This window comes from Fusarium phalaenopsidis (genome assembly GCF_050370095.1).
Source record: "Fusarium phalaenopsidis strain FUZ10S chromosome Unknown contig_32278, whole genome shotgun sequence".
NCBI lineage: Eukaryota > Fungi > Ascomycota > Sordariomycetes > Hypocreales > Nectriaceae > Fusarium > Fusarium phalaenopsidis.
This window is the reverse complement of record NW_028145417.1, coordinates 2,203,899-2,220,489: the sequence shown is the minus strand read 5'-3', so window position 1 is coordinate 2,220,489 and position 16,591 is coordinate 2,203,899. Positions and strand designations below refer to the sequence as shown.

The 16,591-nt window shown below is 55.0% G+C and overlaps 3 protein-coding genes across 3 annotated transcripts; 1 reads left to right on the top strand and 2 right to left on the bottom strand.

The window, feature by feature from the left end:
- Window positions 1-1,468: 1,468 nt before the first annotated feature.
- LRP88_01310 (uncharacterized protein) lies at window positions 1,469-3,882 on the top strand (the record flags this gene model as incomplete). Its single annotated transcript, XM_083238000.1, has 2 exons — window positions 1,469-2,563; window positions 2,629-3,882. The coding sequence occupies 2 exons, from the start codon at window positions 1,469-1,471 to the stop codon at window positions 3,880-3,882; spliced, it is 2,349 nt and encodes a 782-aa protein (XP_083106505.1).
- Window positions 3,883-4,365: 483 nt separating this feature from the next.
- Window positions 4,366-5,178, bottom strand: LRP88_01309 (uncharacterized protein; the record flags this gene model as incomplete). The annotated part of the gene is made up of 3 exons (XM_083237999.1): window positions 4,366-4,396; window positions 4,445-4,623; window positions 4,672-5,178. 3 exons carry the CDS (start codon window positions 5,176-5,178, stop codon window positions 4,366-4,368), a joined length of 717 nt encoding a protein of 238 aa, XP_083106504.1.
- A 1,717-nt stretch (window positions 5,179-6,895) lies between these two features.
- LRP88_01308 (uncharacterized protein) lies at window positions 6,896-15,616 on the bottom strand (the record flags this gene model as incomplete). The annotated part of the gene is made up of 1 exon (XM_083237998.1): window positions 6,896-15,616. One exon carries the CDS (start codon window positions 15,614-15,616, stop codon window positions 6,896-6,898), a length of 8,721 nt encoding a protein of 2,906 aa, XP_083106503.1.
- Window positions 15,617-16,591: the final 975 nt, after the last annotated feature.

Below are 16,591 nucleotides of genomic sequence, written 5' to 3'. Positions count from 1 at the left end.
GCGATAATCTGGCGATGATGATGGAGATGGGAAATGGTGGTTTTGAAAAGTCGAGCTGCGTAGCCCGTCACCAAGTGAACGTTAGCCCCCCAGCATTTCCGAGAAGCGGGTGGAGGGTTTTCCCACCTGCAAGCGTCAATGTCCGTTAGTGCTCTAGCTGTTAGTGGGTGTCCGCTGTGCTGTACTGTGCTTTGCTGGGCGCTGACGCTGACGCTCCTGGAGCCTTGGACACGCGCTAACAGCATGGAACACGTCCGCCCAATCTCAACCAAACTTCCACTCCCAGCGGAGTACTGTTCCATCCCCCGCGGCTGTGGCTTGACGTGTCCCGGTGGTTCCAGCGGAGTTCTGGGGCGCCAAGTTGCGCCGGACACATCGGTCGGGTTTTACATCAAAGCCGGCCAGGTATCTCCTCGTTCCCGAGCTTGAGCCACTTCCTGAGCCCAAGCATACTATCCCTACGCGTATTTGCATGATCCATTGCTACATAGATCACAATGCCATTATAACACGGATCTCGTTTGAATACCGTGGCTGCTATCGAGTACAAGACGGTGAACAAGCCCCAGATGCAGGGGCTGATTAACTGTGGGACACGGAGCCGCGCAAACAAGCTGTTCTCATAGGGCGAGACCATCAAAGAGAGATCTGTTGTCAGATCCGCCACTTTAAAGACGGAAAAGAATGGAGGGGCTTGTAATGGCTGATTAACGGAGTTGAAGCTATTGCCGTCAGGATTTTGAGTGTATCCCGTGGGATCGGTAACTTGACTTCAACATCCACAATCAACCCGGTCCCGAGCTGCTGATTTTGGCTCCTCTCCGAAAGGCCGATGGGGTCTTGTTCCCCTTCTCCGCCGGCCGCTGAGTAAGGACCTAAACCCTAACGTGGTGTCTTGTCGGTGACGTCGCGTGTCGATTGCATTGGACTTCGTGGCATTGGAGAAGCGCCAAGCTTGACTGGTAATTTACCAGCCCGCAGCATCCGGCACCAGGAGCATGATCCCCACAAGTCATCTCTCCGGCTCTCGCTCTCGCTCTCGCTCATGTTTCAACTCGGAGCTGGAGGTGAGAGGCCTCGTTCCGGGAGAACACCCCGTGACCTGAGGTTGTCTTCTCGAAAAGCACGTTTTGCTTCCGGGTCAAGGTGCATCAACGTTGTCCAAAATCAAGCTTGTCGACATCAATGACGCAGCCGGCTCTTCACATGCTCCAGGAGTGTGCGAGCTCCACTCACACAAAACTGCGCCACGATGTTCCTCAGGAACGTGGCTGATGACCGCCAGCTTACCAGCCACAAACAGCAATTGAGCTTCTTTATTGCCCACGTGATCTCGCGACGCGTCTTCAGATGTTTTCAACCCTGTCACCAGAGGTCGCGACAGGACCATTTGCTCCAGGCACCGGGTCTACAGCTTCAGTGTATCGCTCAATGGAGCTGGCCCCTTCCCTCCCAAACGCCATGAATCATGGACCTGGACGAATTCTCAGATGACGGCCTCGACGACCTCCCCGATAACGCCCTGCAAGAGCTCGAGGACAATGCTATTCAGCTCACGCAGGCTCATGCAGCCTCAAAACCACCGACGCAACGCCAGGGAAACGGATCTCCAGGGGTCATTTGGGTTGAGGACGATGATCTAGATACGACTGAAGTCACCAATGATGCAGGCGTTCCCATCGGAAGGCCTGTCATCGACAGCGCCCGACAACAGCAGATTCACTCGTCACAGAACCAGCTCAACTCCGAGTCTCGACGGTCGATTCCGCCCCCCAACCCTCGATGGAACCCGGCAATTGATCCTGCGACACGACGCCCAGCAGGGCAGGCTCCCCCACGCCACCCAAGTGCAGGACCGCCCAGACAGCCTCTATACACATCGGACCAGTTCCAAACCCAGAGTTCCAACTTGCCTCCGCCTCAACACAGCCAGTTTGCCCGACCTCCTCTTCCTCAGAGCCGCCTTGGGCCTTCACAGGCATCCCAGAGTCAGCATGGCGATATCCTGTCAGCGCTCCAACTGCGAGTGCGGGCACTTGAGACCGAGCTCCATGCTGCTCGTGGTGAGGTGTCCATCATACGATCTAATTCTGTCAAGGCGAAGCAGCAGCACGATGCAGAGATGGCCCGGTTGAAAAGGCTCAACTCGGAGCAGTTGGCAGAAAAAGAACGGATTGCCGAGGCAGCTGTCGCTGCCCAGCAAAGTGCCAATACGGAACTGCAATTCATTCAACAAGACATGAGAGAGGTTAGCAACCGAGCTCGTCAAAAAGATGTCCCTGCGAAGGTTGGATCGGGCGTAACAACCCCCAGAAAGGCGTCCAAGTCATGGAAGATGGCGGATGGCTTTGACGAGATGGACATTGTCTTGAGCCCCAGCAAAGGACAGGGAAGAAGCAGAAATCCTGGCTCTGTGGCCTCCCATGTGGGCGAACGAACGCCCAGCAAAGGCAAAAGGAAACGACCGGCAGTTGACAGCCCAGTCATGGCGTTGGAGACTCATACAGACAGTTTTGACAGCAGCACGAGCAAGCCCGAGCCCCCTGTACAGCAGGCGCCAATTGTGGTTGCGGCGCCGCCAGCTCTTCCTTTTGAGGTATGGCCTTTACTCCTTTGGTTGGGATTCAGCTAATTCGTCTCCAGTTCTTACAACTTGTGCTAGATCATAGCACTCTACACAACCAGCCGCCAACCTTTGACATTTTGTCCCGGTTCTCCTTTGCCTCAGATCCAGACACGTCCTTTTCAGCCATCATCTTCCAGAAGATTCCTCTAATGGGAAATCCGTTGCGTCCCATGCAACAACTAGTGGACTTTGCAAACCTGATGGTGGGAATTTGGAACCGTTGTATCGAGGAGCAGCTGTGGGAGCCTATCAAGTATCTGATTGCTCTCATATCATTCACTTTCTCGCTTCACGCTACCGAGGTAGCTCCCCATGTTATACCGAACCTTGCTCCCCCAGTCCACGCGACAATTTGCAACCTAGCAACGTGGCGTAGCCGATTTCCAGAGCAAGAGCTGCTCAAGAAGGAACAATATCTCGCCATGGAGGAGCATATCAACGTAGTTGACGTTCTATCTCTGCTCTACACCACGTCGCTCGCTTGTTCTACCGCCACGGACCCGGAAGATCCAAGCCAGTCCAGGGCGGCGCTCTTCTGGCAATGCATGTCCCTCGACCCCATCTCTCTTCTCATGGGGCCCAGGCAAAAGTTGGCTGATATGCTGGGGATGCTGGAACTCCTTGCTGTATCTTCCCTTCCCGACTCGATTGGGCCTATCACGGATGATCAAGACCCTCCACATGTGGCTTATGCCATGATCAACTTTGTCTCGGCCAAGCTTAATGACTATCCCCAGTCAGTCACAACCCGGGCTCAGAAGCATATCGTTCGCTTGGCGGCGCTGAGGACGCTTCGGTCTTTTGCCCGATATCCTTTCGGCGCCATTCAGCTTGCGTCTCACAATCTCGCACTTCCTCGGCTGGTTACTTGCCTCAGTACCAGCATTGACGAGCTGTACGACCAGCCAATTCCGCCCACCATTTTGCCGCAGACCTCCCAAAAATGCAGGTCCAGCGAGGATGAAGTGACTTCAACAAACATCTATCGGATTATCTCGCAAAGTGTCCTCCTGATTCACTCTCTTGTGACGGGTCCTGAGACGGCCAATATTGCCGACTTCGGCCCAAAGCTATCGGCAGCTTGCGGCGGAAGCCAGCGGTATCTTCTCGCGCTTGGACGGCTCACATTTGCGGAAGAGGATTTGGTCTTGGAAGCCGAGATTGATGCAGAAACGGCCGAGGCGGCACACGAATTGCTCGAATTGGCGGTGACGCCGGACGAAGGAGAAGTGGTGAGCGAGGCATTTGGGGAATAGTCTGGCATGGTCTGGAGATAGTAGGTCGGTTTCAAAAAGGAACATGCATATTTGGCGTTTAGATGGAAAAACATGAGCATTTACATGGGCTCGAGGTGGGAGTTGAGCTATCTGGCAGGCGGCTATTCTTGGGTGATGGCGTTTTGGAAAAGTGGGAGTGATGAGATACCAGTATACAATGGAGCCAATAACTTGGCAGCAACGGTAGCAGTTTTGATCAAGGACATGTTTGTATTCTCACGGCTATAGCTCACTATAATCAAACAAACGAGAAGGGGACTAGGTTAGAGTGAGTTATTGAAGTAGTTTCCTCATTGCATGCCCAAAGGCCAGATTTGCCTTGATCGGCCCTTGAGGTGTGCAATGAGGTTATATTACTTCAATAACTCACTCTAACTCGATGTCCTTCTGGCTCGTTGACGCCCGCTTCACTACCAGCAACCACCAACTCCTCGCTCCAGCATCACTCATACTCACTCAAACTCAACCGTTGTACGAAACATGGACGTGGTCCCTGCATGACGGATTAGACTTTGTTACGGATGTAAGAATGTCAACTTACCAATGGTTCTGAGTCAGGTCGCCGCGGTCCTCCATGGTGCGCCAGCTCTCCCAGTTCTTGTTCGTCCCGTCGACAGACGTAGTCCAAATCTTTTGTCCCCAGATGACGTACTTGAGGTTCAGAGCGGCGCGGTTCCTCATGCACCACTCGGCGATTTCCTTGCCAGAGAGAGTAGCGGACTATTCACACGTTAATTATCACAACGCAAAGAGATGAGGTTAACTTACACCACCGCCATCGGCACACATGAAGTCAGTTGCCAATCCACAGCAGTGATCAGACGATCCAGGACAAGAGCAATCCCTCTTGCATCCAATCTCCCTCACGCGCCCAGGAAAAGCAGCAACGACCTTTTTAGCACCGTCGACAGCAACCTGCTTACAAGCCCCGACAGCCGGGATGTTCGGCGCCGGGTACCCACCGAACCCAGTCCCGCCAGCGGAGCAGCACCGCATCTGCCCGGGGCCGGGACACTGGTTCGTCACGGAGCTGCCGGCGCAGTCGGACGTCCAGCGGCAGTTGCCCGAGGCGCCGTTGGCGCACTTGGGCTTGGAGCAGCACTTTATGTTGGCGGCGTCGGCGGGGCAGGCTCCCGAGATGGAGGTTCCGCCGGCCGAGGTGCAGGCCGCGTCGGTGATGCATACGCCGGCGATACCGTTGGGACCGTAGCAGGGCTCGTTGGAGGCCGCTAGAGCTAAGGGGAGGAGAAGAGGGAGAAGGGTTGTGAAGCGCATGATGTGATGTGTAGAGTAAAGTGTTCGTGGTGTGAGACTTGATGATGGACTACTCTTCGTGCACTTACAACTTCTGGGCAATGGATGGCCTTTTATACTCGTCTCATCGACTGATCTTGCCCTCTCTCACCTCAAAAAACGATCATCACCATCATTCCATGTTCCACGCAGCATCACAAGAAATCCCGCCCGCTTGTTTCGTGTTGATCAACACGGGTTGCCCTTCCGTTGCCGTCATTTGTGTCTCGTCGCCAGCCAGTAAAGATGATTAAGCACTATCATGCCTCTTCTTCAGCATGAAGCCATGATCCCCAATCTCCACCGGCGTCACAGAGTCACGTCCAGTTCCCTGTCAATCTTTTTCAGCTCTCCCGTCCAAGCTTCCTCTTTGAATATTCCCTGCAAGCATCCCCCGTTTAAAACCGGAAGGTCGTAGTTTCATCGCCCGACCACCCGGCCGATCATCAAGATCAGCATCCTCTTTCGAGCGACGATCCCTGCTTGGCAACGCTATCTCCAAGCTGAACAAACCCCTCGCACCCCACGTGTCGTGACCGTACCGCCCAAGTCGGCAGTTGGGATGCCCTCGAAAACATGCCATGCCAGGGCCGGAAGATGCATCCTTGCGTCGGTGGCTTGTTTCGGCCCACACGGGGATGGCTGCATGGTTCTGCAGGGGTGATAGCGGGAAACGTTCAAGTTTAAGCTTAGAGATAGTCGATAGATGAGACAGGTTTCTCCCCTGGACATAATCCGGGGCAATTTTGAGCCGGCAGTACGACCAAGGAAAACAGTTTATAGACGGGACATGGTACGGCGATCCTTGAAACGACGACATCCGTAGGGCGGTGTTTCGTATTAAACGTTGGGGGTGATACCTGTTAAGTGCCCATCGATCAAGACAATCCAAACGACAAGACAAGGTTGCTTACCTAGTTTTGGGTATTGCAGCTCGGACAAACCCTTCCCTTCCTCACGCTCTGGATACACCCCTTGGCAGAGCAAGAAACGCTGACGGCGCCGCAACTTCCGCACTGTTCGTCCGATTTAGCTGATGAGCCGCATTTTGCGCAAGTGAGCTTGTGCGTGTTGGCCGGTTGGACGCGGGACGAGGTCATGACGGCCGAGGGATGTTCAATATATAGTGATACGCCAAGTGGTTGGTGGCTTCAGTAGTCGTTGATTTTCCAGGTCAGTCTTGGACAGTTGGATGCATGCCTCCGTTCAGGATGGTAAAGAGCGAGCAACAAGCTAACGAGTAGTCTTCGTCCGCTCTCTTGAGGAATTTATAAGTAGACACAGACGAGCAGTGAAGCATATATCTAACTCGGAAACTATAGTAGGTTATGTGAAGAAGGGCCAGTCAAGCCCCTATCGGTAGTCATATGGAGTTGCCAACACACTATCATCACATTGGCACCTCATCCACCATCCAATATCTTGTTAAGAACGGAGAGACAGGAGACAGCGGCCCCTTATCACCAACTAACTGACTACAACATATACTTAGGGAAGGTCAAGTGTTAAGTATCAGCTGATCATACCAGCTGAGTCCTCTTGTAGTTAACCAAGTCAGGATTGGTTGCGAAGGTCTTGATATGAAGAATTAAGATTATTAGGGTTATAAGAAACTATAAGTGCACAATCAAGTTGCAAACAACGCCGCTGCTTTTCTCCCCTCCATAGCATGCCCTTCTTCCATCCCAGTCCTCGTCTTTTAGGCAAAGAAGAGGAAGCCAGATCGGCCTGAACCACTTCCGCTGCCGCTGCCACTTCCACTTCCGCTTCCACTGCCGCTTCCACTGCCAGAGCCAGAGCCAGAGCCACCGCCACTTCCGCTGCCCGAACCACCGGAGCCAGATCCAGAACCACTGGAGTCGCTCCCGCTTCCACCGCTCGATCCTGAGCCGGACCCATCAGTACCCGAACCGCTTCCGCCTCCGCTCCCTGAACCAGAGCCGGAAGATCCGGAGCCAGACTCACTTCCACCTCCACTGCCCGAACCGCCCGAGCCGGAGCCGGAGCCGGAGCCACCAGAGCCACTTCCACTTCCTCCACTTGATCCTAACCCTGATCCAGAGCCACCAGTGCCAGAGCCGCTTCCACTTCCACTGCCTGAACCACTGGAACCTGATCCTGAGCCGCTTGAGCCACTTCCGCTTCCACCGCTCGATCCTGAACCGGAGACCGAGCCCGAGCCACTTCCGCCTCCGCTTCCTGAGCCGCTGGAGCCTGATCCCGATCCTCCTGAGCCGCTTCCACTTCCACCACCTGATCCAGAGCCAGAGCCGCCGGAGCCTGAACCTGCGCCAGAACCAGAGCTTCCAGCCCCGGAGCCCCCTGAACCAGAGCCTGAACCAGAGTCTCCAGAACCACTTCCACTTCCTCCACTTGATCCTGAGCCGGAGCCAGAACCACCAGTGCTGCTTCCACTTCCACTGCCCGAGGCACCAGAGCCAGAGCCTGAACCAGAGCTTCCCGAACCGCTTCCGCTCCCACTGCCAGATCCAGATCCAGAGGATCCTGAGCCAGAGCCTCCAGCCCCTGAACCTCCTGAGCCAGATCCTACACCAGATCCTGAACCAGAGCCGCTTCCGCTTCCGCTTCCACTTCCGCCTGATCCCGATCCTGAAGATCCAGAGCCAGAGCCGCCAGCGCCAGAGCCACTTCCACCATTGCCTGAGCCTCCTGATCCTGATCCTGATCCTGATCCTGATCCTGATGATCCGTTACCGCTTCCTGGACTCGAGCCACCAGTACCAGAACCACTTCCGCTTCCTCCTCCGCTCCCTGAGCCAGAACCAGAGCCGTTACCACTTCCACTGGCTGAGCCACCAGATCCTGATCCAGAGCCAGAACTATCAGCGCCAGAGCCGCTGCCAGTACCAGAGCCTGAGCCACTAGAACCAGAGCCGCTTCCGCTGCCTTGACCGCCTGATTCTGAGCCAGATCCTCCTGAGCCAGAGCTGCTTCCATTTCCGCTGCCTGACCCAGAGCCAGAACCACTAGTACCAGAGCCTGAGTCACCAGAACCGGATCCAGAGCCGCTGCCGCTGCCTGAGTTACCACTGCCAGAATCAGAGCCGTTTCCGGTTCCACTGCCTGATCCTGATCCAGAGCCACTTCCACTGCCCGAACCGCCAGCGCCTGGCCCGGAGCCGCCAGATCCTGATCCACCATTGCCGGAACCACTGCCGCCCAATTCCCTATCTCCTGAGCCTGATCCAGAGCCATTAGGACTGCTTCCAGTTCCGCTGCCCGAGCCGCTTGAACCTGATCCAGAACCGCCTGAGCCAGAACCGGAGCCATTGGGACTGCTTCCAGTTCCGCTACCCGAGCCGCTTGATCCTGATCCAGAACCCCCTGAACCAGAGCCAGAGCCATTGGGACTGCTTCCAGTTCCGCTGCCCGAGCCGCTTGAACCTGATCCAGAGCCACCAGTACCAGAACCTGAGCCGCTAGAACCTGAGCCGCTGCCGCTGCCTGAACCAGAACCTGATCCAGTGCCTCCTGAGCCTGATCCAGAGCCGGAATTGCCAGAGCCTCCTAAACCAGAGCCAGAATCTCCAGAGCCAGAGCCAGAGCCGCTAGGACTGCCTCCGCTTCCGCTCCCCGACCCAGAACCGGAATCATCAGAGCCCCCTGAACCAGTGCCTGATCCAGAGCCAGAGTTGCCGGAGCCTGTCCCTGAACCGCCAGAGCCGCTTCCGCCTGATTCCCTGTCTCCTGAGCCAGACCCGGTGTCGCCCGAGCCCGAGCCGCTACCACTTCCTCCTGGGTTTGAATTTCCGGAACCAGAGCCGTCTTCTCCTGAACCACCAGAGCCGCTGCCGCTGCCGCTGCCACTGGCTCCGTTGTCCCCGGAGCCTGAGCCTGAACCAGAATCTCCATCACCTGAACCGCCGCTCCCGGCTCCGCCATCTTCAGGATCTGAGTTTCCAGAGCCCGAGCCGTCTGAGCCAGATCCAGACACAGATCCGTTTCCTCCAGCTCCGTCCTCATTATCTGGATCTTTGCTGTCACCGGTTCCGTTGCCGTCTTCTCCACTGCCACTACCGCCGTTCTCTTCGGGGTCAGTTTCCCCTTTACCCGTCTCTTGCGGAGATTCTGTCTCTTGCGCGGATGTTGCGGCTTCCGTGTCGGTGCCTTGGGCAGATTCTGTTTGAGGTGTAGATCCAGTCCCTCCTTGACCACTCTCTTGTGTAGATTCGGTGTCACCTTTGCCAGTCTCTTGTGTAGATTCAGCGTTTGGTGAAGATCCGGCCTCCGTAGTAGATTCTCCCTTTCCAGTCTCTGTCTCGGATGCTGTCACTGGTGCGGACTCAGTCTCCTTCGTAGGCTCTCCTTCACCAGTCGCCGTTGTAGAGTCATCTGGGTTTCCAGTAGACAAGCCATCATCACCAGAGCTGGTCTCATCCGGATCAAGCCCCGCTGTTGAAGACGTGCCGTCCTCCGTGGACATGGTATCCGAGGGTCCATCCGATGTCGGCGAAACTTCAGGTGCGTTGGTGCTGTCAGTCTGACTAGCATCTTCAGAAGCACTAGAAGGCTCATCTCCGCTTGTGTTGGTTTGTTCAGCTCCAGTAGTGGCACTCTCAGATCCAGTTCCAGTCTCAGAGACGGCTTCGGTAGCAGTATCAGATTCTTCATTGATGCCCTGCACATTCACCTTGTCATCGCCACCAGTGGGTGTTGCACTGCTTTCGGCAGAGTCGGTTGTAGTCGGGGCCTCAGATGAGTCAGTCTTGTCAGTTGAGTCGGCCTCCTTGGTTGCGCTCGTCTCGTCCCCGCTTGTGTTTGTCATGCCGGCCCCTGAGGTAGCACTCTCAGCAGCGGTAGAGCCTTTGGAGGTTTCAGCATCTGAGGAAGAGCTCTCAGAAGGTGGAGACGAGGTAGCATCCGAGGAAGTTTCGGCAACTGATGTAGTGCCTTCAGAGGTCGAATCAGCTGAGGTGGCGTCTCCGGAGCTTTCAGAAGCAAAGCTACCGCTCTCAGGGGCTTCAGAAGCTGTAGCTGACGTGGCATCCCGAGACGTTTCAGCAGCTGAGGTAGAGTCCTCAGAAGCTGAAGCTGAAGTAACATCTTGAGAAGCCGAGGTATTATCTCCGGAGGTTTCAGCGGCTGAGCTAGCACTTTCAGGGGCTTCAGTTGACGTGGCATCGCCAGAAGCTTCAGAAGCTGAAGGAACGGCTCCAGAAGCCTCAGACGCTAGAGTTGAGGTAGCATCTCCAGAGGTCTCGACGGCTGAAGTGGCACTTCCAGAAGTTTCAGAAGCCGGGGCTGAGGTGGTATCACCAGAGGTTTCTGCAGCTGATGTAGCATCATCGGAGGCTTCAGCAGTAGAGGTGGCACCTTCAGAGGCTTCGGAAGATGGGGCCGAGGCAACATCTTCAGAAGTTGAAGCCGGGCTGTCAGTTCCAGTGCGTTCAGAGACTTCAGCAGCTGAAGATGAGCTTTCAGAAGCCGGTGCTGAGGTAGCATCCTCAGGGAACCCAGCGACTGAGACGACGCCTTCAGAAGTTTCAGAAGCTGGAGACGAAGTGACATCTCTAGAGGTCTCAGCAGCTGACGTGGCACTCTCAGAAACCGGAGCTAGTGTAGTATCACCAGAGGTTTCGGTAGTTGGATCAGAGCTTTCAGAGGCTTCGGCAGTCGATGTAGCATCCTTAGAAGTTCCAGAAGCTGGGCCCGAGGTAGCTGGGCCAGAAGTCCCGGCGGCTGAAGTACTGTCTTCAGAAGCTTGAGAGGTTGGAGCTGAGGTGGTGTCACCAGAGGTTTCAGCAGCTGAGGTAGCACTTTCAGGGGCCGAAGTTACTGAACCAGAGCCTTCAGAATTTAGAGCTGTTGATGTAGCATCTTCAGAGTTCTCGGAGGCCGGGGCTGAGGTAGCGTCCTCGGAGGTTGCGCTTGGAGTATCGGAAGCTCCATCAGTAGTCGTCTCCTCATCGTCTTCTACAATTCCCGGGGTCCCCTGGAGTTGGGCCAGTTCTGTAGTTGGCGTGTCTTCTGTGTTGCTACTCTTCGTTGCGTCGGAGCTCTCAGACGCATCGGGACTCATTGTTGTACCAGAACTCTCCGTCACATCAGCACTTTCTGTCGCCTCGGACGTTTCCGTTGCGGCAGAATCAGAGCTTATCGTGGAGTCAGAACTCTCGGTCGCCTCAGAGCTTGTTGCGTCAGTAGTAGACGTCGCATCAGAGGTTGTTGTTTGCTCGGGACCTGTGGAGACTGCAGAGCTCTCCGTCGGTTCAGAACTGCTTGTTGCCCCAGAAGCCTCCGTTGCGTCAGCGGAAGAGTCCGTTGTAGCATCAGAACTCTCGACTGCACCAGAACTTGTTGATAGGTCAGAAGTGTTGGGTGAATCAGAACTCTCCGTCGCTTGGGAAGGCTGTTCGGTGCTCTCGGTCTCACCAACATCCTCGGTAGTCGATGATTCCTCAGCTGCGGTCGTCTCAGTCGCAGGCGAGTTTCCAACAGTTTCGTTACTCTCAGTGGGATCAGCACTGTTCGTCGTTCCAGAAGGCTCTTCGCTTCCCCCGGTAGCAGTATTCTCATCTTCCGGAAATCCTGCAAGTTCAACCACCTGGGCCGTTGCTGGCGAGCTTTCGGTGGAACCAGCATCCTCAAATTGAGAGGGGCTTTCACTTGTGTCGGCACTACTCTCTCCAGCCCCAGATGATTCTGTGGTCTCAGGTGCTCCAGTTGTCAACGAACTTCCTGCAGCATCGCTGCTTTCGGTCAGAGTGCCTGTCGTCGCCTCAGAAGGACTTTGGCTGGTTTCATTGTCATCTGCACCTGCCCCCGACGTTTCTTCGGCACCAGTTGCGTCAGTCATTGGGGAGTTCGTAGCACCCCTGCTTTCAGTCGGTACACTCTCGGTAGATTGAAGAGATTGGGCTGTATCTTCGGGATCCATGGATCCTGTGGCATCAGCCGTATCGGTCGCCAAGGAGCTCGTAGCGCCACTGCTTTCAGTCGGTGCACTCTCCGATGTGGAAGGAGCCTGCATCGTATCCTCAGGTATCAAGGATCCTTGGGCTCGAACCAGTCCAGTTTCCGGGGAGCTTCCTCCAGTTTCGCTTTCTCCAGGAGTAGCTGGGTCGGCAGTCGTTGCAGGCTCGGTGTTTCCATCCTGAGTAGTAGCATCTCCATTGCCGTTGTCGGAACCGTCACCCTTCTGACTAGAGTTCGAGTCACCTATTCCACGGGTGGCGGTCTGGGATGCGTCTGGGAGAGATGTTGGAACAGTAGAATCAGGTCTTCCTGCTACTGCGACAAGAAGTTCATCTTCGAATGGCCTTCTACCAGTCTCTGTCGGCGCGGTAGTGCGAGCCGGGGTTTGCTCCGTGGCTGCAGGAGAAACTGAGCTCTGGGGTTCTCCCGAAGAGTCAGATGGGCCTTGACCTGCCGTAGAAGAATCACCAGGGGTCGATTGAGTCGATGTGGTTCTGGAGTCGGGCAGGGAGGTGGTAGGCAGAGAGGTAGTGGTATCTCCAATGAGCACGAATGGAGAGGCGTTCGACAGCGGCTTTCCATCCGATCCAGTGGGAACGATAGTACGAGTAGGAGCATCAGGGCCAGCACCAGGCACGGTGCTTATGCTCAGGCCGTCCAATTGGGTAGATGTTCCAACAATGATCGTTGAAGGGCCGCCAGGGAAAGAAGGAGGAAGAGTAACACGAGGGTCATCAGGCTTCGCTCTATCTAGAGTCACGGTGATCGCAGGCACCTCGGTGCTCCTAGAACCCCCTTCAACCAGAACAAATGGAGAAGCACTAGGGATTGGGTTCCCGTTGGCGTCAGTTGGAAAGACGGTTCGGGTCGATGCACCAACACCAGCATCAGGGGCAGTGCTGGTGCTGAGAGGGCTCGAGGTTCCGGGTTGGCCGACAATGACTGTAAAAAGCTGGCCCTGGACGGAGGGTGAAAGAGTAACCCTCGGGTCGCCAGGCTTCGCCCCAGCCAAGGAGACAGTGACCGTAGGCACGCTCTCGCTACCAGAACTGCTTCCAGCCGCAACGAATGGGGAGACGTTGATTGGCTCTCCGTCAGTGTTAGACGGGGCGGTAGTTTGAGTTGCATCACCAATACCAGCTCCAGAGGCAGTGTTTGTTGCAAGATTCTTGAGATCCTCAGATGGACCGACAACAACCGTTTGAGGGTCGCCAGAGTTAGATGGCGAGAGTGTGGTGCTTGGGTCACCAGGTTTGGCACCATCTAGAGAAACAGTAACCTGAGGGCTGCCAGTCTCCCCTACTGCTTCCGAGTTGTTGATTGCCTCAACGCCAACAAGTACGTCGTCAGTTGGGCCAACCACCACAGTGGTAGGATCACCAGGCCTGGAAGGAGGAAGAGTAATCCTGGGGTCACCAGGCTTGGCTCCGTTGAGAGAAACAGTGACCAGAGAGCCTTGAGACGGCGTAAGAGCATCTGGCGGGCCAACAATCACTGTAGTGGGATCACCAGGGTTTGAGGGCTGGAGAGTTGTGCTAGGATCGCCTGGCTTAGCTCCGTTGAGCGAAACTGTAACCACAGAGCCTCGAGTTGTGCTGCGATCACCGGAGCCCTTGGTTGTATCAAGGCCATTGATGATATCAGATGGGCCAACGACCACAGTAGAGGGTTCGCCGGGGACGGAGGGCGGCAGGGTGATGCTGGGATCGCCCGGCTTAGCTCCGCCCAGAGTAACCGTAACGGTAGACACAGTAGATGTAGCATCCACGTTGTTGACGTTTGCGATGCCATCAATCTGGTCAGATGGCCCAACAAAAACTGTAGATGGCTCGCCTGGAACAGAGGGCGGAAGGGTTGTGCTCGGATCGCCTGGCTTGGCTCCACTAAGAGTAATAGTGACAGGAGGTAAAGAGGATGTAGGATCGAAGTTTTCGACCCTTCCGAAACCATCGACTTGGACAGTTTGGCCAACGATGACCGTGGATGGTTGTCCTGGAACCGAAGGTGGAAGGGTGATGCTGGGGTCACCGGGTTTGGCTCCGTGAAGAGAAATGGTGACAGCAGGAAGTCCGCCCGAAATGCCCGAAGCATCGGAGTTGCTGGCAGAGTTGAGACCGTCAATAATGCTAGATGGTCCAACAAGAACTGTCAAAGGTCCGCCTGGGATGGAGGGCGGAAGAGCCACGCTAGGATCTCCCGGCTTTGCTCCATCCAGGAAGATAGTAGTTGGAGATTGGTTAGAGTCGCCAGAAACATTCGAATCAGCGCCATTCCCTCCAATGACAACAACGGGTGAAGAGCCCGGGATCGGCTTTCCATCGGGACCAGTAGGGAGAATGGTACGAGTGGGAGCATTAGGCCCAGCGCCAGGTTCTGTGATCGTGTTGAGGTGGTCAAGTAGACCGGCAGGGCCAACAAGAACCGTCTCGGGCCCGCCAGGCATGGAAGGGGACAGAGTTATCGTAGGGTCTCCTGACTTTGCACCATCTAGATACACGGTAGTCTGAGACCCGCCAGAGCTACCTGTGCCAGCTAGGTCACCAGGAGCCCCTCCAACAACGACAATGGGTGAAGAACCAGGAAGCGGCTGTCCATCGGCGCCTGTGGGAATGATGGTTCGGGTTGGGCTGTCAGGTCCGCTTCCAGGCAGAGTAATCGTATCATGTCCATCGATTTGATCAGATGGGCCAACAAGAATCGTACAGGGTTCACCCGGTACAGACGGAGGAAGTGTTATGCAAGGATCATTGGGTCTAGCTCCATCAAGAGAGACCGTAATAGCTTGGTCGTATGGGGCCGCCGTAGGCTCGCAGATATAGACAGTACCCTCACATTTGTGGCAATCAGGCTTGGGGTGTTGGATCGAGACGGTTGCGTGATGGCCTGTTCCCTCGGTCTTTGTAACTGTGGCATAAGGGACGTTGGTGGGCTGGTAACGAAAGACGGTTCCGTAACAAGAGTCGCAGGCGGGATGCTTGGTCGAGGCGGCTCCAACCTCGTTGCAAGTGGGTACATCGAGGATCACGTAGTTGTGGCCATGAATAGTCGTGACATTCTTGTCGTGGTAGTCTTCATGGATGTAATGGCTTTGACTGTCGTATGTGCCCTGACTCTTCTGTTTGCCGTGGCCTTGATGCTTTCCATTGCCACCACTGAACTTGTGTTCTTCAATTTCGTCGCCATGATGATCCTGGCCTCCCTGATTTCCTTGTTTTCCATTGGGTTCTTGGTACTTGTAATTTCCATGGGCATCGTGATATTGCTGCTGACCAGAGCCGCCATGGGAGTCGTTTCCAACGTTGGCATGAGCCGTAGGTTGGGGAAAACCAGTGGAACACTTGGCGATACAATCTCCAAGATCGTGATATCTCGTAACTGCCACTTCAACAGTGACATAATCAGCAAGGGCTTTGGCCACCAGAAATGAGTGTAAGGCGACCAGCTTAGCCCAGGGAAGCCCCTTAGGAGAGCCGTGCCTGGCCATGGTTGCAGGCAAGGTCCCAGCAGAGAAAGAGTGAATCTGCCGAAGGCTTCCGCAAAGGAGAGTAAGAAGGGAAGAAGGAAAAGAATCCCTGTTGCTGATGTAGATGGTTAGTTGAATTGTTAAGGTTATGTTGACGTGGTCAGAACCTGGTCTTATAGAAGCCAAGCCATCCTCGATCAATACGAAGATCACGGCTCACCTTGACTTCCCTCCTTTCCATGGTCTAGGCTTGTCTGATCATCCCGTGTCCCGTTACAAATTCCAACATGTTGAGCTATCGAAGAGAGACATAGAGTCGGTTGCTATTGTTGTTGCCTCAAGTTACCATGCCTGAGAGCGACCCTTCGTCCTGTCGACACCAATACGAGCTCTACCATAGGCACTTGTCCATGGAGACTTGTTCGGAATGCTCCCGGGCAATTCCACGGCTTCATACTGACACAAACCTTTCTAAAGACAAGCTTCGAAATCTCCGAGTTGATGTTTCGGAAATGGCAATGGATCGTTCAGTCGAGGGGTAGTTTCAGGAGATGCTCAACATGCCGCCGCCCTTGGCATACCCCCAGGCGTCCAATCAGAGGCGATGAGATACATGGCGATTCGACGGTGAAATGCATTATTAACCAAAAACGGAGTGAAGGTATGGATGTTGGTGTTGGTGGATTGGAGAGAACGGTGGGAGGAGCAAAAGGCTTGGCTACCTTGATGACTGCACGTGATCTCGCCATGCCAATCAAGCCGTGAACCTCAACATGTATCCATCACCATCATCCTCCAACTACACTTCGACAGCACATTCAACTCTCAATTCTCCTTCTCATGGCAATGGCTATGCGTTATCCAATGCACATACTTCGCTCCAAGGGTCTTCAGATCCCCGCAAAGGCGCCGATCACTCTCCCATAGAATTCCGTCTTCAGGGTCCCCGGTCACACGAGGTTGATTGTGTGGGTTTCAAACACCTGTGCCGTGTTT